The sequence below is a fragment of the Cyrtonyx montezumae genome, unplaced genomic scaffold (genome assembly GCF_038088225.1).
Source record: "Cyrtonyx montezumae isolate F1298 unplaced genomic scaffold, pur_monq_1.0 scaffold_36, whole genome shotgun sequence".
Taxonomy (NCBI): Eukaryota; Metazoa; Chordata; class Aves; order Galliformes; family Odontophoridae; genus Cyrtonyx; species Cyrtonyx montezumae.
Window position 1 is genome coordinate 11,287,407 of NW_027072041.1, and position 25,458 is coordinate 11,312,864.

General features: G+C 38.3%; 1 protein-coding gene across 1 annotated transcript in view; it reads left to right on the top strand.

Annotated features, from left to right (window-relative positions):
• The window catches only part of SLC12A2 (solute carrier family 12 member 2), a 54,362-nt gene extending 38,765 nt beyond the window's left edge, over nucleotides 1-15,597 (top strand). The window contains exons 16-27 of the mRNA XM_065745608.1: nucleotides 241-352; nucleotides 1,957-2,097; nucleotides 2,302-2,408; nucleotides 4,190-4,269; nucleotides 5,476-5,616; nucleotides 6,311-6,358; nucleotides 7,696-7,818; nucleotides 7,966-8,077; nucleotides 8,506-8,592; nucleotides 10,160-10,295; nucleotides 11,670-11,737; nucleotides 14,830-15,597. Coding sequence (XP_065601680.1) covers nucleotides 241-352; nucleotides 1,957-2,097; nucleotides 2,302-2,408; nucleotides 4,190-4,269; nucleotides 5,476-5,616; nucleotides 6,311-6,358; nucleotides 7,696-7,818; nucleotides 7,966-8,077; nucleotides 8,506-8,592; nucleotides 10,160-10,295; nucleotides 11,670-11,737; nucleotides 14,830-14,965 — 1,291 coding nt within the window. The 3' untranslated portion in view covers nucleotides 14,966-15,597. The remainder of the gene's footprint in view (nucleotides 1-240; nucleotides 353-1,956; nucleotides 2,098-2,301; nucleotides 2,409-4,189; nucleotides 4,270-5,475; nucleotides 5,617-6,310; nucleotides 6,359-7,695; nucleotides 7,819-7,965; nucleotides 8,078-8,505; nucleotides 8,593-10,159; nucleotides 10,296-11,669; nucleotides 11,738-14,829) is intronic.
• The last annotated feature ends 9,861 nt before the right edge of the window (nucleotides 15,598-25,458 follow it).

A 25,458-nucleotide genomic window follows, 5' to 3' on the forward strand; every position in this document is an offset into this window, starting at 1 on the left:
AGACTTAAGTTTACTGGTTGTTTTTTTTTTTTTTTTTAGAACCAATTGATCATAGATCTGCTGATAATTGTGAGAGATTGATCTTTGCTTAATCTAATGTAGTCTTGTAAGAATGGATGAGGTCACTACCTCTTCACTGTAAATTGGACCAATATTTAGGATAAGCTTTCGTAAATTTTATAAATGCTCTAGATAAGACATCTTGTAACTGTTCCTCACTACCATTGTTCACAATTTTAGGCCACAGTGCTTAATTATGACAGGCGCTCCAAATGCACGTCCAGCTTTACTTCACCTTGTCCATGCTTTTACCAAAAATGTGGGCTTGATGATCTGCGGCCATGTGCATATGGTAAGTGTATTCTATCTTTAAAGTTATGTTGCGTTTTTTTGTTTAACAAAGCTCTCTTTCCTGCTAAAGAAAAGGCATTCAAATAGAGTAGGATCTATTCACGTATGTGTCATCACCATTCATGGTTAGATGCCCTGCTATTTTAGGGAAGCTATGAAAGTTATTAGCTATTAGCTAATAGCTATTAAGGCAGCTATCATAAACATCTATGCAGTATGCTTTTCATCATCTACTTTAACTAAAGAGTGATCTTGCAGTAATAAATGTGCTAAAGGATATGCATTGAAATATGGTGGAAGAGCAGTGAAGTGTTGCAAAATTCTTTGATCATTTGACATTTAAATTCCTAAGAAGCTTTGTAGGAGTAAATGGAATATTAGATTATAGTCTGGGTCTCTTTCTGCCTTTGTGTTGTTTTGTTTTAAGTACTCCATCATGCCTTGGTTGGAGCAGTATGTGGCTAGGTTTCTTTTTAGTGTTCCAGTGAAGCAGGTATCTTCATTGCTTTGTCATTATTTTTTGTACAGCCTAGCCTAAAGTAAATCTGTTTGAGCAGGAAATTTTGTACCATTTAGCTGGTAATTTAGAGTTTTATTTAGCTTCTAACTAGCTTTAATTCTTTCGGTTACCTGATTTATTCCACCGGCAATATGAAAGAAAAATTATTCCTAGTTATTATTAAGTTATTTCCTCCCTTCTTTGATTCTCACCACCCCTAATTATTTCACTAAATTTTCCTCGTTTCTGTCAGGATGTGAAAATCATGGGAGTGGGTGAGGGCTTGTTCTTCAAGAACATAATTTCAGCACTTCTTGCTATTTTACAGCAAACAAAAAAGCAACAGCAACAACAGAAAAACAAACAAAGAACAACTTGATCACCTTAAGCACAAGAACAGAATACATCTGTTCTGCTGAACACCAGTAGTGGTTGAGGGGGCAGAAGGAAGCAAACTTTGCTTAACTATTCTCCAAATTAACATTGTGATGAACTGTCTTAATACAAGGTGGTAGTCATACTGCCATCTGTTCCAAAACTGCAGTTAGCTGCAGAGTTTCTGTAGGCATCAAACATTTGGCAAATGTTCTGAAGTGCATTCAGTAACATTAGATTCGCAAAGTTTTTGCTAGATGTTTTAATACCCCACTTTTGCAGGCACAGTACTAAGAACATCTAAGGAAATACAACATTTAAACTGTAATTTTTTAATACAAACCTTGATTACTCTTATATATGCATAAACTTAACCACACTTTCTAAATAAGGCTTGCTTCTGATCTTAAAAAAACATCGAGTTAGTATCATCAACAGTATGCTTATAAGCAGATATTGCCCAATTCTGTCTTCAGAAACATAATTTCAGCATTTTGATGTCTAGGAGGAGTACAGCGATACATGCTGGTGCAGGTAATTAAAAGAAAAAATAGTAAAAAAAAGATAACTTTACAAAATGTTTTTTTTAGTGTCATAGATTTTGCCAGTTTCAGACAAGTTTGGGTTGGATTCTAGCAATAAAGTAACTTCAAAGAAAAGAAAAAAACAAAAAAAAAAGCCTGTGCTCATAATTCTTGATCACTCTTTTCCATGTTTTCTTGTTTTGAAAGGGTCCTCGGAGGCAAGCCATGAAGGAGCTGTCAGCTGACTTGGCCAAATATCAGCGATGGCTAATTAAAAACAAGATGAAGGCTTTCTATGCCCCAGTGCATGCAGAGGATTTGAGGGATGGAGGACAGTACTTAATGCAGGTGCACCTCTTTGTTTTTCTTAATGGAAATGGGGACATTGAATGTCAAAAAATAGAAATGTTTTTATATATTGCAGAAGTATTTTTATTGTATAAAGTTATCTTAAAAAAAACCCAAAACTTTTCAAAGCTTTATTTTCTGCTTGAAATAAATAATTGAGCTGTTTCAGTAACATGATTTTAGAATATACTTTGTTCTCCTTAGGCTGCTGGTTTGGGTAGAATGAGACCTAACACTCTTGTTGTTGGATTTAAGAAAAATTGGAGACAAAGTGACATGAGAGATGTTGAAACCTACATTAATTTATTTCAGTAAGTAAAAAATGAGGAGGGGTTGCATTTGTGTTCCATTTCAGTTTATTTTGTAAGAAGTGAAGGAACTTCTACCTCAATGTCTTTGTTGCATAAGCTCTCCTCATCAACTCAGCTTTTTTGTATTGCAGCACTGACAGGTTTTTTTTCCTGATACAGAAATTATGAGCAACTCTTTATAGCTTTAGCAGACCAGATTTCCACATAACTCTGTGTCCAGAAAGAGTTGTGGTGGTAGTCTGAGATTTAACAGTTCCTGCCTTCAGTAGAGGAAGCAGTGTCTTACGTGTCTGGTGAATTCATTAGACCATATTTTCTGTTGAAAGCGGGGTTTCCTTTTTTTCCCTGTGCAGATCAAGTGTAGAGAATGAATCAACTGTTATGCTGAAGCTTTGTCTTTGTTAAACTTTGCCCTCTTATAAGTAAAATATTTAGTGTAGATGCACTGTACTGACATCACTGTACAAGCTAAAAGGCAGAAGAAAGGGGTATTCTGACTATATTTTGGTAATACTGAAAGTACTGAAATGTTTTTTCTAACATTTTAGAAAAACAGCTTTTTGCACTTTCTTAAGAGATTTTGTTGTTGTTGTTTTCTTAGTATACTGTTAAACCTGTTTTATTTGTGCTTTATACTTATTTGCTGTGCCTTTAAAAGCAAGTTGGGAAGGGGGTTATAGGCAGATAGTAGAAAAGGAAAAAGTCACACCCCTTCACTATTCCAGTTCCTTAAGAAAAAGGTAGGAGCACAAAATAGAATGAAAAATAAGGCAATATGTTGGTTAGCTCTTGAGTTTGCTTTTTTTTATTCATAATTTAGCTTGGAATGGCTTGTTCTGTGAGAACTTTCCTGGCCAGCCCAGTCAGGCAGTTGTCTGTAACACAGAGAAACCTCAGGAGGTAGTGACTGTAGGTTAAGTGTATTTCCAGAAAATTTCTGGGAAATTGAATGTTTCTGAGATGCATAATAGCAATTCTGTAGAGATCTAACAGGTGAAATAATGGGCAAAACTACTTAAATCAATCTCAGGTTTTTTTACATTTATTATAAAATATGTTGATACTTGAAATGTTTCTTTAAAAGCAGTGAAAAGTGTTTGAGTGAAATCTTGTGAAATTTCTCAATGGCAAAAGCATCGGAGTTATCTGAATTAGTTGTAATGATAAAGACTGATAAATGGCTTATGCAAGCAGTTAAGTTTATCTTAGATTTTCATCTTAAAAGTCCTAAATCTTTGGACGTTCTTTTTATCCTTCATTTTATTTGGACTTTAATTCAGGCTATTATTCAGTCTTTTTTTTTTACAGTAATTAATGATTAATAATTAAGATTTAAGATTCCTTTTTTAGTTTTGTCTTTAAGAGTGAGTTTCTTTGCCATCGCAGACAATGTTAGATGTCACAGTCTAACAGCTGTTCATAGATTCCTTTAATACCCAATGTCTTGGAAGTTCATAACTGTCAGTTCAGAAAGATCTCACAAGAAATCCCTTCTTTGATGCCTTAGTTTCCATTGCCATTTGTATTTTCGAGTTTATCTTGTCCTCATCTGCGTGGAATTTGAGTGACCTGTTACTCTTTTGTCACTGTTCTATATTGGAGGGAGGAAATACAGTAGATAACCTTTATGTGTGTTCCTTTAGAACTGAAACTGAAATTGTAGCATACGTGTTTTATTTGGGAGTTTAAATGGCAACATTTAATATTTATCTGCAGAGGGCATGTAAAGTAGATCTTTTGGGGAAGAACAGGTAAAATGTTTTGTTGTTCATTTTGTTTAGTGATGCCTTTGACATCCAGTATGGTGTGGTTGTAATCCGCCTAAAGGAGGGCTTAGACATTTCTCACCTTCAGGGGCAAGGTAAGATTTTGTTTCCTGTGATTAATAGCCGTTCTTATTACCTTGTAAAATAATTTTCTGAACATACATATTATTTTTTAGAGTGGAAAAAATGCAAGGCCCCACACAACTTGTTTCATGGAATAAAAATCATTGAAATGAGTCAGCGTGAAATATACAATAAAAATAACCCTTGCGCAGAAAAGCAAATTCTGTTGCCTAAACATTTCAACTAACTGTATTTGCAAGCTGTTACTTTCAGTGGAATTATAAAAATGATAAGATTTGAAGAACAAAATCATCAGTGATTACTTATTTCTAGACTTTGGCTGCCTGATCAGATACTATGATCATGTGTTTCTCCCTGCTTCAGCTCACTGCCTCAACAGTAGCCTGTTGGGTTTTGACAGGTGTCAAGGAGGTCATATTACCCACTGAGATAAATGAGTTTGCTTTAACTCTGGCAGTTACCTAACAGCTCCACTGAAGCCAAGCCTAAAAGAAAACAAATGAGAAATCTTTTGTTTTGGGACCTTGTGTAAAGATTAACTTTGACTTGGAATTAAAGTTTGCATGTATAATCTTTCATCAAATACTTTTTCCCCTTTCTGATTGTAAACAAAGAAGCTAAATGTGATGTGTAACCAGTAGTCTAACTCTATTCATATAATAGCAGAAAATGCAATTCTTTTGTGGCATGTTTCAAACTTAAGGTATCTTGTCAACATAGTTTGCACCATATATAGATTTCTGTGCTTGCTGGTACACTGGTACTAAATCCCATTATTCCTAAGAGGATTTTCCTCTTGCTTACAGGAGGGGAAAACTACCGCAATGTGAAATATTTCTACCCAGCAGTTATGTTTAGCTTCTACTTTGAAATGTAATTTATGCTAGAGGTACTGTCATCACAGTGCTACACATCTGCAAAAAAATATATATATATGTTACCATTCAATGGAAGTAGTTCTGTTATATGTTTAGCCCTTGGTAATGCATTCAAAACTCAAAATCTTGGAAGTAGCATGAGATTAAAGCTCTGTTCATGTGAGGACTGCTGCTTCTGTGAAGCTGCTCATTTGTTTTTTCCCCCTTTGCCATAGTATGACATTGGCAGTGGATTTGATCTGTTTAGCTGAATACAGACTGCCTCAGTATAGTCAGATGTCCATCTTACAGCCTTTGAGATGAATCAGTGGTTTATTTTGTTTCTTTGTTTTCCCAAAGAAGAGTTACCGTCATCCCAAGAAAAATCTCCATGTTCCAAGGATGTCATCGTAAAGGTGGATTATAGCAAGAAGACTGAGACAGACACTTCTGTAGCTTTTGTTTCATCTACTAGTGAGAGAACTTCTTCTCTACATAAAGGTAACTACTTACGGTAGCTAACTGCTAGGTAGCTGTGAAATTTGAGTTCTCATTCTTCCTCTCATTGCCCCTTCAGTCCCTCTCTCTTCCTGATGTTTTTGTTGCATCTGTGAAAAAAAGCTTTCATGCTTTTTGGGCTATTGATATCTAATTACTTACATACTTGGCGGTCTCTAAAGCAAAATACTTAGGTGAATGAAAATAGAATTTAAATAAAATTGATGATGGGCTGTGACCAAGAAGCCTTTTTTGTTTCTTAGTTATTGAGATTGAGTGCCAATAAAAATTGCTTGAGAATCAGGCCTGAAAGCTGTTTGTTAGCAGTATGACTTTCAAGACTGGTGAATTCATGATGGTGGTTTTCACCTCTGGTTTGAATATATTACTATCTGCATGTTAGCAATCACAAATCATCCAGGATACTTGACATGTCAGTAACCAGCTTTCCTTTTCTTTTTCAAGTAAAACTTTGGATTGGCTTAACTATTGAGAAATACGTTTAGTTCATTGTTGTGTTCAAATACAAATTATTCTGAGGACATGGTAGGCTATACTTGTGTGCTTTTCTTTGTATGAAAGTCCATTTTATTTTGCATCTTTCTTTTCTTTTCGTTTTTTTATACACTAGTACTGTTTTCATTAACATCACAAAGGATATTAACCTTTTTATTTTGTATCTTTAAAAATCTTCCAGAGGAGGACGAGGATGGAAAGACTACAACACAACCACTGTTGAAAAAAGGCAGGCATTTTTCACCTTTTTGTTAAATCATATTTCATGTTGTTAATTTCAATTTTCCTTTTTTACTCCATCCTACGCATGTATTTGAAAGACAGGAAAATATCAGCCGTGCAAGCTCAATTTGTTTCTTCATATTTGCTTTGGAATGTGCTTCATCTGTGAGGATTAGGTGTGTTCAGAAGCCTACTTAGTTATTCATTTCTGAGGTATTTGAGTCCTCACTTGATTTGAGTATAGTAGGAGTATTGATGATGTAGTAGAAGTTCTCTTCAGTCCTCTTTTAAAGCCATGGTTGTTGCTCTATTGGAATTGTTTAGTTTGCAAAGCTATTTATTGTGCAGACAGTCCATGAGAATTGAAGTAATCTCAAGTAATGTGAAGTACTCATTCAAATGAACAGCATTTTCAGAAGTGAATTTTCACCTGGTTTATTTCAGACTATTTTGAGAATTAAGGGCAGGTTTTTTTGCCTTACCTAAGAAGCATCTTATCCTATTTGATGTTTCCTTCATAATTTCAACATCCAGAAGCCCTTATGTTTTAATAATGTAATGTGAGGTTACATTTTAAACCACAAGATGGCAGTCTGGAGAAACTTCCAATATGTGTTGAAGTCAAATGCTAAGTCAGTTACAGAAAGTCAGTTACAGATGTACTCTAATTTCAGAATAAAATAAGGACTGAGAGGACTGTTCAAACTCCAAACTCCTGATTCTTATTAAAACTAGGCTCTTAACTAAGGGGAAAGGGTTAATTTGACTTTATATTTTTAAATTGTACTTTTAAAATGTTTTCATGTATTAATGTAATTCAAAAAGCCAGTGTTGTTGTCATCTCAGTAAACTGAATAACATTGTCGTTCAAAATAAACTGTATTGTGCTTTTGAGCCTAGCACACATGAAATTACCTTTTGTCCACTTGAAGGAAGGATTTGAGGAAAGATTAGTGCTGTAGAGTTATTTCCTTGTAAACTAGCTTCTTACATGAATTTCAGGGAAATACTGTCATATGCAAGAGGTAGCAACTGCATATTGCTTAATGCTCTGACGTATGTATGAAATGTAGTTGTCCAGGTAAATGAGTATATCAAGATCTTGCAATCCTTTGTCCAAATGTCTGCTAAAAGATTAAGAAGTTTATATTTTAACTGCTGAACTTGAGAACTTGCAGACTTCTTAAATATGGGTCATTTTGTATCCGTTCAATTCAGATTTTGTGTCTGGAGAATAGTGGTTTAAATAAAAAATAAAGGCAGTCTGCAGAGTATTAAAACCTTGCATTTGAATTTTGAGGTTATTAATCAAAACACTTAAAAAAGAACATCATTTTTTCCCAGGTTCAAAGAGCCTGTCTTCTCCTTTAAATTTGGCTGACCAGAGGCTTCTTGATGCTAGTAGTCAGTTTCAGAAGAAACAGGGCAAAAGCAATATTGATGTCTGGTGGCTCTTTGATGATGGAGGTAATGTACCTAACAATTTAAAACTGTTGAGAAGAACTATTGAAGTGAAACAATTTCAAACTGTTTCTTAAGAGTTTAACAGTAGCTTGTATTTATTATGTGAAACTGTATTTTCTGATACATTCCTAAATTCTTACCAAAATGCAGGTTTGACACTGTTAATTCCATATCTTATTACAACCAAGAAAAAATGGAAAGAGTGTAAGATCAGAGTGTTCATTGGTGGAAAAATAAACAGGATCGATCATGACAGAAGAGCGTAAGTTTGCCTTCAAAATTTAAGAGTATAAGAACAAAAACTTTTTAGCCTTTTTTAGTTGTTCTTTTTCAGAGCTGATGTAACCATATTCTGTTCTTCTCCAGAAGTTTCACTGCCATTAAATAGCGTTGGGCAAGGTACTCAAAATAATTTTGCAGCAGTCTGACATTGTTTTCTGTAGATCTTAAATAGAGAATTGCTTGGGAGAGATTGAAGGGAGTCTTAAAGGGAAAAGCTCTTATGTTTAAAAGCAAACATTTTAAGTTTGTTGTTGATTGTCTGATTAGTATTGCTATAAACCTGGCATACTGCTGACAATTTCACACTTGAGTTGCCTTTTTAAAAAAATATATTTACCAAATACTTATCTGGTTACCCTGGGGAAAAATCTGAACACGCATTAAGGCTTTTTTTTTTTTTTGGTACAGGATGGCAACCCTGCTCAGCAAGTTTCGGATAGACTTCTCAGACATTATGGTTCTTGGAGATATTAATACTAAGCCAAAGAAAGAGAAGTAAGTCTCAGAAAAACGTACCTTGCTTTTGAGTACTTGATCTGTTTCGTGAATTAGAATAGAGTTATTTCCAACACAAGTGTGATAAAGAAGATGGTATGATATCCTCGTATTGCACAGAAAAATAGGAAGTAAACTAAGCAAAAACTCTTGCATCTGAGAACATGCAGTTTCTTAATTTTCAGATCTCTAGCCCTTCAGTTGTTACATTAAACTTAAAAACATTGGAAACTTTAAAAACTTGGAAACATTAGAGGTAATAGAATACTGTTAATGGTGGGATGACTTCTAATATAACTGCCTGGATGCTTAGGCGTAAGTATGTACTGATATTGCAATATATCCTAAATAGTGTCAGTGTTTTTGATCTTTACGTACTGCAATTTTCAGAAGGTGTGTGTAGTGCCTCGAGTTCTTTTATATTGGAACGAAAAATAAAATTCCTTATTTCACAGGATTTAACACATACTTTTGTGTGCTATGCTGAACTTTTAATTGCTCTTCTGACCTCTCACTTCTCATAAACCGGAGTTACTCAAAGTTGGGTTAACTTTCATAATGTGCAGCAGCCTTAATTTTCTGCTGAAGTATCATACTGTGGGCAGAGAAAGTAGGGTAAGTGTAGTGGAAATAAAAAGTGGTGGCCTGAACCAAGTGATTGAGCACCTGGTGGGAAGGCAGGGCCAACCCAGGGGAGCTCAGGTACATGTAATGTACCTGAGTGACTGGAAGAGGAGCCAGGATCCATCCCTTCCCAGACCACATTTAATGGTTGGCAGTGGAGCTGAGGGCATCTCTTGCTGGAGATCCCTGCCTACCTGAGGTCTTCTAAAGATAAGCAGCTGCTTTCCTTCATTTCTGCATCTGTGGCTGGTGCATTTGAGCTTGTTAGCATTTGCTGCAGTCAAAGACTTTGCCACCCTGCTATCATCATAGTATTTTACATCCCATTATAGCATTACAGTAGGCTGCTTTGAGTAGAAATGAATGCCCTTCTAATCTTCAGAAGGTTTTTTACATCTTTGGATTTAACATCCAAGTAATTTCAAAATGTCAGCTCACATTCTTAAGAAAATAAAAAAATTGAATGAAGAGGAAACAAAGTTGCTCAGCTTATTTGCATTTGTATGCCACTCTTAGGCTGTTACAGAAAGATTAAAAAAGCAGAATGAAAATTGAAGCTCCAACAGCAATAGCATGAGACCTGATTGTGGTTTGGGGCTTTTTTCATATGTGACATATAAATTCCCCTTTCAGAATTAATTTGGAAGAAACTATTCTAGCTTAGAAAATACACAGCACTCATTGGCTTTGAAATAACTCTAGAAAAATTGTTTCACAGAAGTTGTTTTTCTTTTAAACTGTCTGAAACTATATTTACACCCAGAAAATAGTGGAAGTCACTAATTGATGTTAAACTGTAATGTTTACCCTTATGGCATATATATGTAGCTGTTTGAGTGCTGTAAGTGCATGCAGTTCCGAGCTCCTACTAGTATAAAAGTCATTGCTGACATAGAACAGACATGTCACTACTTTATAATGACTGTTCACTTAATTTTCACAGTATTGCAGCTTTTGAAGAAATGATAGAGCCTTTCAGACTTCATGAAGATGATAAAGAACAAGAAGTTGCAGATAAAATGAAAGAGGATGAACCATGGAGGATAACAGATAATGAACTTGAGCTTTATAAAACAAAGGTTCTGTATTCTTCAGCTTGTTGTATTAAACCCTGTAAAACCTTTTTTCCCTCTACTGTATTAGTGTGTAATACTATCAAGTTGATTTGATATCTAGCTACTTTGTTTCCTGTAGCTACTTTCATCACTTTCATAAATAACTAGCGGAAAGCAGCATCTAAATCAGACTGGGGAGATTCCATTATATTAAAAAAAAATAATGGTGCATTTTATGATTCTGGACCTATGCTGTTGCATAGGTTTTATTTAGTTGAGTCCAGTCTACTCTTCAGTGTTTCCTTATTTAAAAATAAACAAACCACTACCTAGTTGTGGTTTTAATGTTTAAAGATGTAGCATTTTCTCCAATGGTTGTGCACTATACACTCCAGAGAGATTCCTTTTCCAGTGCTTCTGTGGAAGAGATTTAAGGTGCATCCTATAACAGGATGCAGAGACAGACAAGAAGCTAAGGGAAGACTTATTAAAATCTCAGCGTCTGGAACTTATTCCACCCTTTAATTTTGTTCTCTGCTTCCTGAATTTTTTTCAGCTTCTCTGAGGATTTGCAGTAGACAAGAAATGGGAATGATAGGTCATGCCTCACTGAAGTGTAAAAAGCAAGAATTTAAACACGTAGATACAGATTGACTGGCAGCTTATGACAGGATCTGGTAACTGCATATTACAAAGATACTTGAGGAAAACTTTTAAGTTTTCTTGTAGATGCTTTGCAGTCTTTGCAGTCCTTTGTGTCTTACCGACAAAACTCAGTGAAATCATAGCAGTAATTTATCCATTTTCTCCCAATAGCTAATTTGTTTCTACAGGTGCCAGCAGGCCAGGAAGAGGCTTAAGCTGAACTGGGAGTAGCAAGACTATAAGAAGTGGCTAATACTGAATGTTTATTGCCAGTTAGTTGACAGAAAAGAGAGTTGCAGGTGACTCTGGTAATACAAGCTAAGAAATAAGTTGTCAACAGAAGTGGAGGAAAGAAGAAGATAGGAAAGGATAGGGTGATAAAAAGGGAGCCCATTCCTGGAGATCAGGATCACTTCAGGAATGCCTCCTTGCTCTGTCTGTACAAGATACCTTGTACAAGTCTTGAGAGCATAAGGGTTCTTGCTTCCAGGAGCTTTGGAGGATGATATTATTAGAACTGTATTGCAGTTGGCTTTTGTGGTACTTTATTTGTACATTTTAAGCTTTCACATTTTCTCAACCTAAGCCTTGGAATTAGGCATTCAAGGAAAGTGAAAAAGTTGCCAAACTGAGGGGGGAGTACATGCTTTCTAGAAGTAATTCACACCAATTAAATGTAACTATATTTTTTGAACTGAACGTTTTTGTAATTTCTAGAAGATATCTTTGTAACAAATTTTGTTTTCATTACAGACTTATCGGCAGATCAGGCTAAATGAGTTGCTCCAAGAACATTCAAGTACAGCTAATGTAATAGTAATGTAAGTAAATGATTTTTACTGTTATTCTAATTAATACAGAACTCTTAACATGAACTATAAATACGTACATACAGGTCAGGAAAAAAGTTATGCATTGGCATTGAATTATAGAAATAATCAAGAAAATGTCAGTACTGGAGGTATTTTAGAACACTTCCTACTTACTAGTATGCAAAAGTAAGCTTTTTGTCTTCCAGAACTCCCAAGTCCTTCTCAACAGGGCTGCTCTCTCAATGCGTTCTTTTCCCAGTCTGTGCTTGGCTCTGGGATCGCCCTGACCAAGTGCAGCACCTTGTGCTTGGCCTTCTTGAATCTCATTAGGTTCTCAGGGACCCTCTTTCTGGGGTCCTGAGACTTGTCCAGGTCCCTTTGAATGGCATCTCTTCCTTCTATTTTATCAACAACTGCACTGCTCAAACTGGTGTCACATGCATATTTGCAGAGGGCCCACTCAGTCCCAACATCTATGTTATTGATAAATGTATTGAAGAACACCAGTCTTGATATGGACCCTTGGAGGACACCACTTGTTACCAACGTCCACCTGGACATAGTGCCATTGACCACAACCATTTGGCTATAACCACCCAATTAGTTCCTTGTCCACTGAACAATCCATCATTCATATCAATATTTTTCTTCCTTTCTCCACTGATGCTGCTACTCTGATGTTGAATGACCCTGGAGTGCATGTCATTGAGCCTTGATAGACTTGTATGTGTTTAATCTCATCAGATAGTCTTGAGCTTGTTCTTCACTTACAGTGGGAGGAATTTTGCTCCCCTAATCCCTGCATAGAGGTTGAGGGATGTGAAAGGTGTGAGAAGCCTGGCTGCCAGAAAAGGCTGACACAAACAACTTGTTGAGAACCTCAATTTTCTCAATTTCTGTTGTCATTTCTCATTTATTAGAGAAATATGCTCTTCTTGGCCATTGTTTTCTGACCACTGAACCTATTGGAATGCCTTCTTATTATTTTTTACTTCCCATGCCAAATTCAGTTCCATCTGTGCCTTGGCTTTCCTGATTGCATCTGGATGTCATCCCTGTATTATTCTCAGGCTGCATGTCCTTGCATCCACTGCCTATGCATTTTCTTCTCATCTGTTTAACCAGTAGGTCCTTGTTGAGCCGTTTGGACTTCCTGCTTCTTCTGCTTGATTTCTTATGTATAGGAATGGAAGACTCGTACTCTCAGAAAGGTATCATTAAAGAGTTGCCACTCTGTTCTGTTCCTTTGTTTCTAGGAGAAATCTCAGGGAATTCTCATCCAGTAATTGCTGAAACAGCCTGAAGTTGTCCCTCCTGAAGCTCAGAGTCTTGAACTCTATTCTTTGGCAGGCCTGTATTCTTAGAGATCACAGATTCAATCAGAGCCATATTAACTACAGCTCAGAGTACCTCTGGTCTCAACTTCCTTAATGAACTCATCTGGATTGTTGAGCACCAGGTCCATTAATGCTTAATGGTTGTTCTGTCCCCTGCCTGGGAGTTATCCTTGGCAGATGCAAGGAGTCTTACTTTCAGCTCACTGTATTGTTTTCCCAGCTGATATCTGCATGGTTCAAGTCCACCATCAGCATGATAGCCTGTGAGCGTGATGCTTCTTGTAGCTGAAGGAAGACGACCACATCCACAAGCTCCACTTGATCAGATGACCTGTAGTAGACCTGACCATCAGATGTCCCTTCCGATCTGCTCCCTAATTTTAACCCACATGCTCTCAACCTGTTCATAGCTGTTTCTCAGAGGCAGCTCTCTGCCTAGAATTATAGAATTACAAGGTTGGAAACGACCTGCAAGATCATCCAGTCTATCCTGTCCAGTTCTTCACACAGATAGCAACTCCTCTGCTTGTTATGCCCTGCCTGTCACTTCTAAAAAAAAAAGTTTGTAAACCTCAGTGTTACTGTGTTCCTGATATATAATTTGTCCTACCATGTTTCTGTGGCAGCATTTAAGTCTGAGTTTTCTAACTCCAACTTAGCTTTGTTCTTATCCTGCTTATTTTCCAAGCTAAGTGTGTTGGTGTAGAGGCACTTCAGCTAGACTGTTGAGTATCTTACCTTCTTAGAGGAGCACTCCCTAACACCTCTGGGACAATCTTGAGGTTTTTTTCCTTGTGAAAAAAATGAGTGTCCTTCCTATTGTGACAGTGTTCCCTGGCTTTTCTCTGTCACACAGAGCTATGTCCCCTTCCTTGTAAAATCTAGTTTAAGGTCTGCTGATCAGTACAACCAGCTTTCTGTCCAGAGCACTCTTGCCCTACCTGGTCAGTTTTGTCCCATCCATCATCAGCATGCCCAGTCTCTGTAGGGTGTCCAAGATCATAGAACCCAAAGCCACGAGAATGGCCCTATCCACTTAACTTTCATTCACCTGGTCCATGTGCTTCTTCTGACCAGGATCCCAGACTCCATCTGGGATGACAGAGGAGGATGCTACCTGTGCTCTTTATGCCTTCAAAATCTTTCCAAGTACCATAAAATCTCTTCTTGATATCATGAATGTGGTCCTATGGCAGGCAGCAAACCTCTCTGGAGAGATTGTTCAGATGGCAGATGGGTGCCTCAGTGCCTCTTAAGTGAGGAATGCCCATTTACTAGAATGCTTTGCCTTTTTTTGTTGGCACAGGTTCTCATACTGGTCCTCACTTGCAACTATCTTAATGTGGTACCACAGGCGAAGTTAGATCGGGGCAAATAGTCTTAAAGTTATTTTGTGAAGAAGAACAGTGTGGATGCTTTGGAAGGTCAGTGAGAAGGCTGCACCAGTTTAGGATCATAAAAAAAAAAAGCTGTATTAAAATCTTGATTAGAAATAGTAAATCATCCAGTTGAATATGATTTCCCTATTAAGCTGCTTGAATATTAAGTACAGGCCAAAAGTGAGGTATGGGTAGAGCCTGTTGTTGATTAAGCTAACAAGTTCTTCAACTTACTAACTGAATTCTGAGGGAAAAAAAGCAGAAACCAGGAAGTAAGAAAACTTGACTTAATTTGTGCCTCTTTGCAGAATTGTACTTTCATTATCATGATAAATGTGTTGTTTTGGTTTGTTGTTTGTTTGTTTTTCCCTAATGTGAACTTCAGGAGTCTGCCAGTTGCACGAAAAGGTGCAGTTTCTAGTGCACTATACATGGCCTGGTTAGAAGCTCTTTCGAAAGATCTGCCACCGATTCTCCTTGTTCGTGGGAATCATCAGAGCGTTCTTACCTTCTATTCTTAAGAGTACTGCGCATGAGACAGCTGTAAGGACATGGTACTTAAGTGCCCGGGAAGAGCGACTGATGTAGTCTATATATTATTAACATCACAAAGGCAAAAAGTGACTCTTCTTTCACTATTTCACTGACTTGAAAGCACACAAGGAAAGTCAATGTGTTTCTAAAGTTGTGACATCTTCAGTTTATTCTATATTTTCTGTAATTTAATCTTGCTTAATGGGGGAGGATTCCTTGTTAGACTGAAGAACAAGGCAAGCTTTTTGTTTGCTATTTGAATAGCAGCAATAAAAGTGTTTTATTTTTCATCAATGAAAGGATTATAGATTTATAAAAGCCTTTTAGCCTTGAGGTGCCTTCTGAAATTAACCAAATCTCATCCACATGTTGTACTTTGTAAATTTATATAGAATGTCAAAATCTGCCTTCAACTAAGATATTAGATAGACTTTCTTTAGTTTTTAGTCTCTTCCATATTACAGTAAAAATGAATGCTGCTTTTTAGTCTTCCATTGAGCTATTAGTACTGTATGTTTTCTATTGTCAGAAAGTTTTGTTGATTTTTTTTTTTTATTATATCTGTTAGATTTTTTAAATAAAGGTGAGAGTTGGGACAGGTCACTTGAACAAAGACAAATCTTTGTCTGGACTTTCTGTTCTAACTGTTACAAAATTCAGTTCTGTTTCAAAATAAAAATGTACTATCAGAATCCTTTTTCTCAAATTTTACATTGTGCTCTTCTTTGATATTAGTCTGAAATACACAGCTAAAGTTAGCTAGTGATGGTGAAGGGTGCTGTATAAATCTAGTTCTAGTATGAAAGAAATAGTCTTACAGACTAAGGCCATTCATCTCCTTGAAATTGGAAGAAAGGACCTGTCCTAGTTCCTGGCCTAATGATATTTTGTTGTCACTTAGAACTTATTTTGAAACAAAACTTGAGGCTTAAATGGGGATAATATGAGTAACATGATACTATCTAACAGAAAACAGTAAACACTATGTGGAATCTTGCTATCCAAAAAAAAAGAAAAAAAAAGCAAAAGCGAAAGTTCTCTCGCATTTCTCAATAAATGGTTAAAAGGACCACTAGTTACTAGGGGAGATGTTTTTAGTCAATTCATTCAGTTGTCGGAAACTATACCTAGTCTTATTAAAATATACTCAGGTTTGATCATTTACCAGGTTAGATTTTTTCCATACATTCTACTTTATACATTTTCTATGTTCAATCAAGAAACTGCCAATCTTGTGTGCCCTCTCATTGTATATTTTGACAACTTCATATTTTAGTCTACTTTATGAACACCTACACAAGAAATTACACTTGGGCCTTTATACAGAGGTTAGTAATGTGAACTGTTTTTTTAAATTCCTATATATTTTGGATAGAAAGGATTGCCTAAAAACATTTCACAAGCTTTTGATATTAGCGTTGGATGTGCTAAGAGATCAGTTTACTAGTGCTTCAGTGACTTTCATTTAAGGATGCACGGAAAATTATGCTAAGTACAAGATCAAATTAAACTGTTCCTTTTGAAAACTAGAGCAATTAGTCATAGTGTAGCAACGTAAAGCTTCAAGTTATGATTCAAGAGAAAAAATAGTTTTTCTCTGTAGATTTCTTGGTGAACTGCAAAGTTTTTTCCATTTTTTTCATCAATTGGATTCAAGTCTATTGAACCATTTCACCTAATGAGAACATGCATGTATTGCTGCTAAGTGTGAGATAACTGATGCCAGCATGAGCCGAGCTTCTTACAGAAAAAAAGCCTTGGTAAGACAGTTTGCAGTAGAACTTCTGCTTCCTTCTGAGTTAGGGATTCCTCACTTAGAGATTCCCACAATCAAAATTAACATTGTCCATTACAGGTTTTGACATGGTTGTTGGGGAATATGAATGTCACATTGTGAATATGGAATCATTGCCATGTTTCTTCTTGGTTTCTTCTTGTTTTGTGGGTTTTTCTCTTTTGAACAGACAGGCAGTAAGGCATAGTCTTAGTGCTGCTATCTTAAAAAAAAAATAAAATTAATTGTGCACAGGTACACTTACTTAAAAGGTTTTTTGCCCATTCAGGAAACCATTGCTTGTGATCTGTAACACAGAAACCAAATGAAGTGTGTATACATGCATATATGTGTATAAAATTATATGAAATATATCTAAATACGCATATGGGGATAGTTAGGGTGATGTCTGTGAAATACTATAGGATGCTTTTCACATATGCAGTCTCACAAGTCCACTAACGCTAGGCATGAGGTCAATTTTCAAAGTTATTTGCTACTCTAAACCTTCAACAGCTAATAGCAGTTGTTAGCAGTGTTAGTGGCAGTCACTCCTACTTCTGCTTTGATTTTGACACCAAATTTAGTTGAGTTTTAATTGTAGTTAATTACTTGAAAAATGAAATATCACTGACACATGGAAACTCATACTTTCTATTGATTAGGTTTCTATGTTTGGGTTTAGAAAGACAGCAGTAGCTGGAGAAAATCAGTTATTTATTTGCTCACTCTGTATTTAGGTTTCCTTTTACAAACATTCTGTTTATATGCTTTTCTGGCATTGCATATTTAAAAATAACTGAAAATAGTTTAAAGGTTTGAGCATCTGTGGGTATTGACCCACTTGGTTTGAAGATGTAATATTTGATACTGTACTGTAACTGTCACACACAAATGCTTTTCTAATGTTTTAATGTAACTATTGCAGTTAATACTTTGTACCATGGGGATGTCACTGCAATAAAAGGAAGTGAATTCAGTACAACTGAGTCGTCTAACAAAGCATATCTTTATTGCTGGGGATAGTGAATCACGTTCGTGATTTAACTGATTAATTTCTAACTGTATTAATTTCTGCTTACTGTATGCATCTGCTGTTTCTTTTACTGTGGAATTTGCATAGGACCTAATTACTGAAATGCCATTCAGTTGTGCAATGTAAGGAGAGAAATATTTATTTGTGAATGGAATGCTTGCCGCTGCCCACAGACAGTGTTTGCTTCATAAGAAAAGTAATCCTTGTTTTGCTCTGAGACATCTCATGACATAAAAGACACTGGACTAATCAGCAACATGTGGTATGTCTAAGCTGGACTGTAACCATTTGAAAAATCTGTTCCTATTACCTAAGTAATGTGTGAAGGACCAACTTCTCTCAAACTGGTTGCATGCTGGGATATGAGGAATTTTAACTTAAAAGTACAACTAGAAAGGGCAATGCATAGAGTCACTGAAGAACTTTGTAACCTTATCAGCTTTGTTGTCTCATATCACAGCTGGATGACTACAGTTTTGAAAGTTAACCCCCAGGAGTTTCAAACCACTAACCACTGTCCTTAATTTAGTAAATATATATATTTAAATGTAGGCCACAGGAGTGACACTTGGAGAGCAACAGAATGGAAATCAGTATCAAATCTCTTTATCAAATGTGCCTGTTGACAGCATGGCATGCAGATTTCTGGGTTTGAGACAGGTTTGTTTCATAGTGGTGCCTGCCTTTAGAAGGGAGAGGAATAAGGTAGTGGAAACGGTGGATCTGTTAACTTCTGAACCAGGATAGTTAAAGCAGCAGTATGTGCCTCCTCAAAGCAAAAGGAGGGAGGGCATTTCTGTTAAAACATAAGGTACTCTGAGCTCCTTCCCTCCAAGGAGCTGTGCGCTGTCAGGAGCTCAGTGACTTCTTAGGAAGGAAGAAAGTGCTGGAATGTTTCCTAATGCACAAGATGTAGTGTGAGACAGATGAACTTAGCAGTGTGAGCCCTTAAGTTTAGCGATTGTTCTACTTGCAGGTGTTAAGCAGCTTGTCAGCATTGATGTTTTACTGTAAAAGTAGTGGCATCAGCATCTTCCCTGTCAGTGAAGTGCTCTGGTGTTTGCTCATGCATAGTGGTTTTTTACTGCATTTTTACTGTGTTTTTTGTGAAACTTTGTGAAATAAGGTGCTAGTGGTGTGCAATAAATAGTGCTTGCACCCACGTGCAAGAGGAGGAAGGCTGCACATTGCCACCCCCTGCAGACATACACAGGGAAAACTGCGTGTGGATCCAGTTCCGGTGGGGGATTTAGGGTCTGGGTATCTCATCTCTAGTCCTTCTGTTTTCATATCATAATAAATACGAAATAGCGGTTTCAAATCCTGATAACCTTGGTTTTAGTGAAAGAAGTTTTCTCTGCTGAATTTGTGGAGAATTCAAACTACAGTAACACACGGTGGCACTGTTGCCTTTCAGGCAATGAACACGATTGCACTGTCAGACAGATGACTCAGTTTTACACGGTTCCTATTGTTTCATGGGCTAAATGACTTGCTACTTTCAATATGCTTGGTGCATATCAGCACAATGGGACTTCTTATCAATACATTTCTCATAGTTCTGACTGAACTGGACAAGAGTAGGCAGGCTGTGTATTTCTTGTTTTCCTTTTGTGGTAAGAATACTCTTATATGGGATGCACTAGTCTCCATGCAGGTGCTGCTTGTTGATTTCGAATGGCCTCTGGGAGGCACCCACCATTTCACAAAGCATGGTGACATCCTTTTCTCTTAGTGGTTACTTCCATCTGTGTTAACTAGTGAGCTAAAAGAGTAAAAGCTTCACTTGGAGAAGACCTTTGAAATGCAGAGTGAGTAGTTTGACTGATGTCCAACTGCATTTCAGAGAGATTATAGCACTTCAACAAGATATTGTTGCTCCATACTTAAACAAGACAAATATCTGCCATCCCCAAAATGCCTACTGTCATCCCCAAAATTCCAATATTCTTGATTTGAACTACCGAAGGAGGCAGAATTTTGCAGCATTTGTCATTTTCAAGCTTACTGAGCTTGAGAATACCACTCTTGAAATGCTTTCCAATTAATAGCTGAACCTCGTTCAGTTCTAGCCTGTCAGCAATTAATTTTGTCTCTGCAAATCAGATGGGTAGAGGAAGTTATAAGTGAAGGATTTCCACAGGTTCCTGGTGAAAATGGGAGAGCTGAGATTAGCCTTGGCATGTCCTCACTCCCAGACCTGTTTGATGACAGCACATGATGGGGGTATCCAGATTAGTTCCTTGTCAGTGCTGTTACCAACGGCGTAGGGTATAAACTAGCCCCCAGACAAACGCACAAGAGAAGTGTACATGAAGTGTAGAGCAGAATGTGTGTATGGGAGGATGTTTCTGATAATCTGGTGTTCAATGAATTTGCTGTTCTATTTATTCAGGATGTACCATGAGGAGTGGGTGCATATATAAAAAAACAACACCAACCAACAGAACAAATAGACGTTAAGTGCAAAATAAAGGCTCAAGAGTAAAGCATGCTTGCTTGTTGTGAAACATAGTAATTTAAGCATCAGTAACCTAGAAATCGTAGGTCAAAGCACAGCTCCTGCCAAGCAGAGCTTGCGCCTCAAAGGAAATGACATTTTATGGAGCTGACCAACAACAGCCATTCACGTTATTAACATACGAAATCAGGGTTAACCACAGAGTAAAGTGTGGGCTTCCCCGTGGGACTTTGGCTAAGCTCATATAGAATTACATTTTGCTTTTGATTGCACAGTTGAGTGTTGTTAAGTTTATTCTCATTAAAACCTTTGCATATCCTTCAACGAGCAGTGGTATGAAGCCTGCTCCGAAAGTAATCCCTCCTATTTTATGATGCCCACGCTGTCAGAGCCAGATGGTGGTGGTACAGTGGAGGCCAAATCTTCACATGCCGTTCCACATTGCAGCCACATGACAGAGGGCAGCACAGGGGCAGTCTGAGAGAATGGCATCTGACATGGAAGCATGGATGGAGCAGAGATGTGTAATTGAATTCCTCCACATGGAAACAATGGCGCCCACTGACATTTATGGGTTGCTTGCTGGACGTATATGGAGACCAAACAGTGGATGTCAGCATGTATGAAAATAAAGTTTTGTTAGTGGTATACATTAGCTCTATTATATATTTTATACGTGGCTTGAGACAAATCTTTGCTCAATGAGGCCCAGGCAAGCCAAAAGTTCTGAAGTTCTGACACCTGTGGTCTATGTCATAGAAGTATATAAGGAAGAAAGTGCATACAGTTTTTAATTAAAACATGAAGAGAGAAGAAAAACAAACAAGCAAACAAAAACCATAAAAACAGTGGGATATTTGACTTTGTGAAATTGATCAGTTGTGTTCAGTGGTACAGCTTGCAATTCTCAGTGAGCTCTCAAGGTGCTCCTCAGGGATTTTTGATGAAATCTTAATCTTCCTATGCTTCACACTTGGAAACAGTTGGTCACAAGTGTCTTTTTTTTTTTTTTTTCAACACTTACATGAATAAGGCATGTTTGGGAAGCGAGGGTTGTGGTTTGGGGGTCTTGGTATGGGTTTTTTGTCTCTTTTTTTATTATTTGTTTTGGTATTAATAACGCCAAGTCACATACATATTTGAGGTTCATTTCACGTCCTCTTCACCAGCTTTTGTCTCGCAAGTAGCAATGCTTTGGCGGCTTTTTAATGTAACTTCATGGGAAAGAGAGCTTTTCATTTGCTTTGGTTGTGCTCAATTCAGGTGTTGGTTACTGTGGTATTTTTCTTGGATATTTCGCCTGGGCTGTGCTTTCCTTAAGAACGTATGTTCTGACAAAGAGAAGTTTTGTTTTCCTTTCTCTGGAAAGAGCTGAAGAACATTCGCGGTCAGATGGGATGTGAGGCACAAACACATACACATGAGAACCTCTTTGGTCCATCGAAGAGGAAGAGTGCAGGAAGGGAGGAGCTGAAGTGCCGTGCAGCATGTTGGGTTCACAGACATGAATGGTCTGTCTGTGAGCAACACCATCTCCTTCTGACCAGAGCCACTGCTTTTCTTCTGAGGAGGGAAGGCCTTGGCAGTGGTGGATGTTCCTCGCCCTGCGCAGAAGGGAACAGCTCAGCTGTGGCTGGCTCTGTGTTCCACACACTCGGGTATTTGAAGTGGGTGCATTTATAACATTTTCATCTGTGTTCCCACCGGTTGGGAAATCATTTAACTATGAAATTTCCTTTTACTCTTCTGCTTTTGTGTCAGCCTTAACATGGATTCCAGGTCAGCTGCTGTTCAGCCAAAGTCTTGCTATGTTGAGATTGAATGGACCTAATTATTCTGTGGGATACTTAGAAATGGTGTTTTCTTGCATCACATACTAAGAGGGGAAAGGAATTTTGATCCACATAGCTTACAGCATGTCCAGGAATTAGTAGGTGTGCCACACTAGCAGCCTTCCCAGTGAAACTCAGCTCTGAATCAAGAGCAGGTTTTTCTGACCATCCTTCTGTGTTACGATCAGTGTAACTATACAACACACTGGAAGGACTTCATTAAGAGTTAGGCAGACTGAAACCAAAGACTTAAAATACTGTGTACTCTGTGCCTAATAATTCACTGGATGATAGAGAAAAGTGCTTTCCTACAGGTTTCAGCGGCTTGTTGAACAACAAACTGCAGTGATGCAGCTCTGCTGGCTGTGCTGTCTGGTGATGTTGGTCTCCTTGATTGAGAGTGAGAGACATAAAACTGGAAGGCAAGAATAAAATGCACAGATAGTGGAAACAGGCAGATACCAAAGGAAGTCTATAAGGAAGCTGCTAGACTGTGTAGGGATGAGGTCAGGAAAGCCAAGGCCCAGCTTGTACTCAATTCAGCAAGGGAAGTCAAGAACTACAACAGGTACCTCAACCAGAAAAGGGAAGTCCAGGAAGGGCATACCTCCCCTACTGGATGACACAGGCAGGCTGTAAAAAACAGACAAGGAGAAGGCTGAGGTACTCAACAAATTGTTTGCCTCAGTCTTCTCTGATGACTGCTCTCCACACAGCCCTCAAATGTTTGGTTTGGTAGGAGGGGATTGGGGAAGCAACATCTCTCCCACTGTAAGCAAAGATTAGGTCCGTGTCCACCTAAGGAACATGAACATCCACGACTCTATGGGTTCTGATGAAGTACATCACAGAGTCCTGAGGGAATAAGCTGACGTAGTTGCCAATCTCAATGATATTTAAAAAGTTGTGGCAGTAGAGTCCCTGGTGATTGGAAAAAATGCAACATTGCACCCATTTTTTAAGAAGGGTGAGAAGGATGATTACCACCCTATCAGTCTCATCTCTGTTCCACAAAAGATCATGGAGAATATATGGAAGACAGGGAGATGATATGAAAGAACCACCATGGCATCACCAAGGGCAAATCCTGTTTGACCAGCCTGGTGGTCCTTTATGGTGGGTGTCACTACACTAGTGGACGAAGAAACAGCCACTGATGTCATCTGTCTGGTCTTCAATAAGGTGTTTGACACAGTACCCCACAACATCCTTCTCTCTGAATTGTAGAGATATGAATTTGATCAGCGAACTGCTCTGTGGATGAAGAACTGGCTGCTGGATCAAGAACAGAGAGTGGTGGTCAATGGCTCAACATCTGGATGGAGACAGGTGATGAGTGGTGTCCTGAAGAGCTCAGTGCTGGGGCTGATACTCTTTAATATTTTCATCAGTAACATGGACACTGGGGTCAAGTGTACCCTCAGCAAGTTTGCTGATGACACCGAGCTGTGGGGTGTGGCTAACACACAAAAGGGATGGGATGTCATCCAAGAGGGACCCAGACAGGTTTGAACAGCAGGCCCATGTTAACCTAATTATGTTCAACAAAGCCAAGTGTAGTTCTGCACCTTGGTCAAGGCAACCCCCACTATCAGAACAAGCTGGGGAATGTAAAAATTAAACGCAGCCCTGCTGAAGAAGATATGGGGGTAGTGATGCATGGGAAGCTGAACATGAGCCACCCATATACCCTCACAGCCCTGAAAGCCAACTGTATCCTGGGCTGCATCAAAAGCAGCGTGGCCAGCAGATCAACAGACATGATCCTGCCCCTCTGCTCTGTGCTGGTGAGGCCTCACTGGAAGTACTGTGTCCGGGTGTGGAGTCCTCAGTACAGGAGAGACATGGAGCTGTTGGAGTACATCCAAAGGAGGGCCACAGAAATGATCCAAGGGATGGAAGACCTCTCCAACAAAGTCAGACTGAGAGAGCTGGTGCTGTGCAGCCTGGAGAGGAGAAGGCTGCAAGGTGACCTGAGAGCCGCCTTTCAAATGTCTAAAAGGGAGCTACAGAAAAGAAGGGAACAGACTGTTTAGCAGCATCTGTGGTGAAAGAACAAGGGGAAATGGTTTCAAGCTTAAGGAGGGCACATTCTGGTTAGATAGGAGGAAGAAGTCCTTTACAGTGAAGCTGGTGAGGCACTGGAACAGGTTGCCCAGAGATGTGATGGATACTCCATCCCTGGAGATATCTAAGGCAAACCTGGATCAGGCCTTGGACAGCCTGATCTAAGTGTGTGCATGTCCTCGTTCAATGCAGAGGAGTTGGGCTTGATGGCCTTCAGAGTCCCTTCCAACTCTAAGGATTCTATAATTCTATGGTTCTATGATCCTAAATCTGAGGTACCTCAGGAGCGAGCATAGCCTTAAATATATCACGGGGGGTTTTGTTTGGCTCATCTTTTCTAAGCATTGTGGCTTTTTTGTTATATTTCATTTCCAGTTTATTAAAACTGTTGGAATAGGAAACGAAGTTTATTTTATGCCAATTTAAATTCAGCTCCTTTTGATCTTTTGGTAATATCAGATGATACCCCTCAGTTTGAGGTACTTTTACATTATCAACAAGACTCTGTATAGTATTTATTTGGGAAATGTAGACAAAGACTTCCTCACTGTGGTAGGAATGATCCCATTGTAATCACGCGATTAACATCCATTGTAATCCTATTATCATCCATTCAATTCAACTGCTGTTCCCATGAGTGACTGAAGTTCAGATCCTTGAGGAAGAGGACTGTATTATTTCTTGTCCACTTGTATTCATCACTTCTTCATTAAATTCTTCAATGTGTCATCTGTAGGAGTGGCTTGTAAGGTTGGCTGGATGTCATCTAGCGCTGCTTACTTCTGCATGGGAGATGTTGTGAGACAACAGACACATTTCTGTGCATGAGAGTGCTGCAGAGCTCCTGAATTGGCCGTGGAGCTCAGAATTCAAAACCTCCACGTGGGTGACCAGCTCTTCTGGAGGCTTCAGAGAGATGACACAGCACTGTCAGCTCCTGCTGGAGTTCCTTATGTCTCAAGGGCTGGGTTAGCCCCAGGCAGAAACACTTTCTACTGGACACACATCCTGAAGCAATGTTCTCAGGTGAAACATTTCTGCCATATGACCCACACTGAAATTCTTAGCAGGTATGGGTAGTCTGTTCTGTATAGTTGTGGGAACAAAGATATGTATTCTCTCTCTGCTACAGCAACCTGGTGTCAAATGCATAAGCAGCCATGATAGGGACTATAATCTGATGCTACATGTGGAACACTGAACTTCTCTGTGCCCCTGTTTTCCTTTTCTTGTTTTTAAAAGAAGTGTGAACAAACGACTGTGAATCTTGATCCCATCGGAGTAGATTATGTAAATCCAACCATTGGACG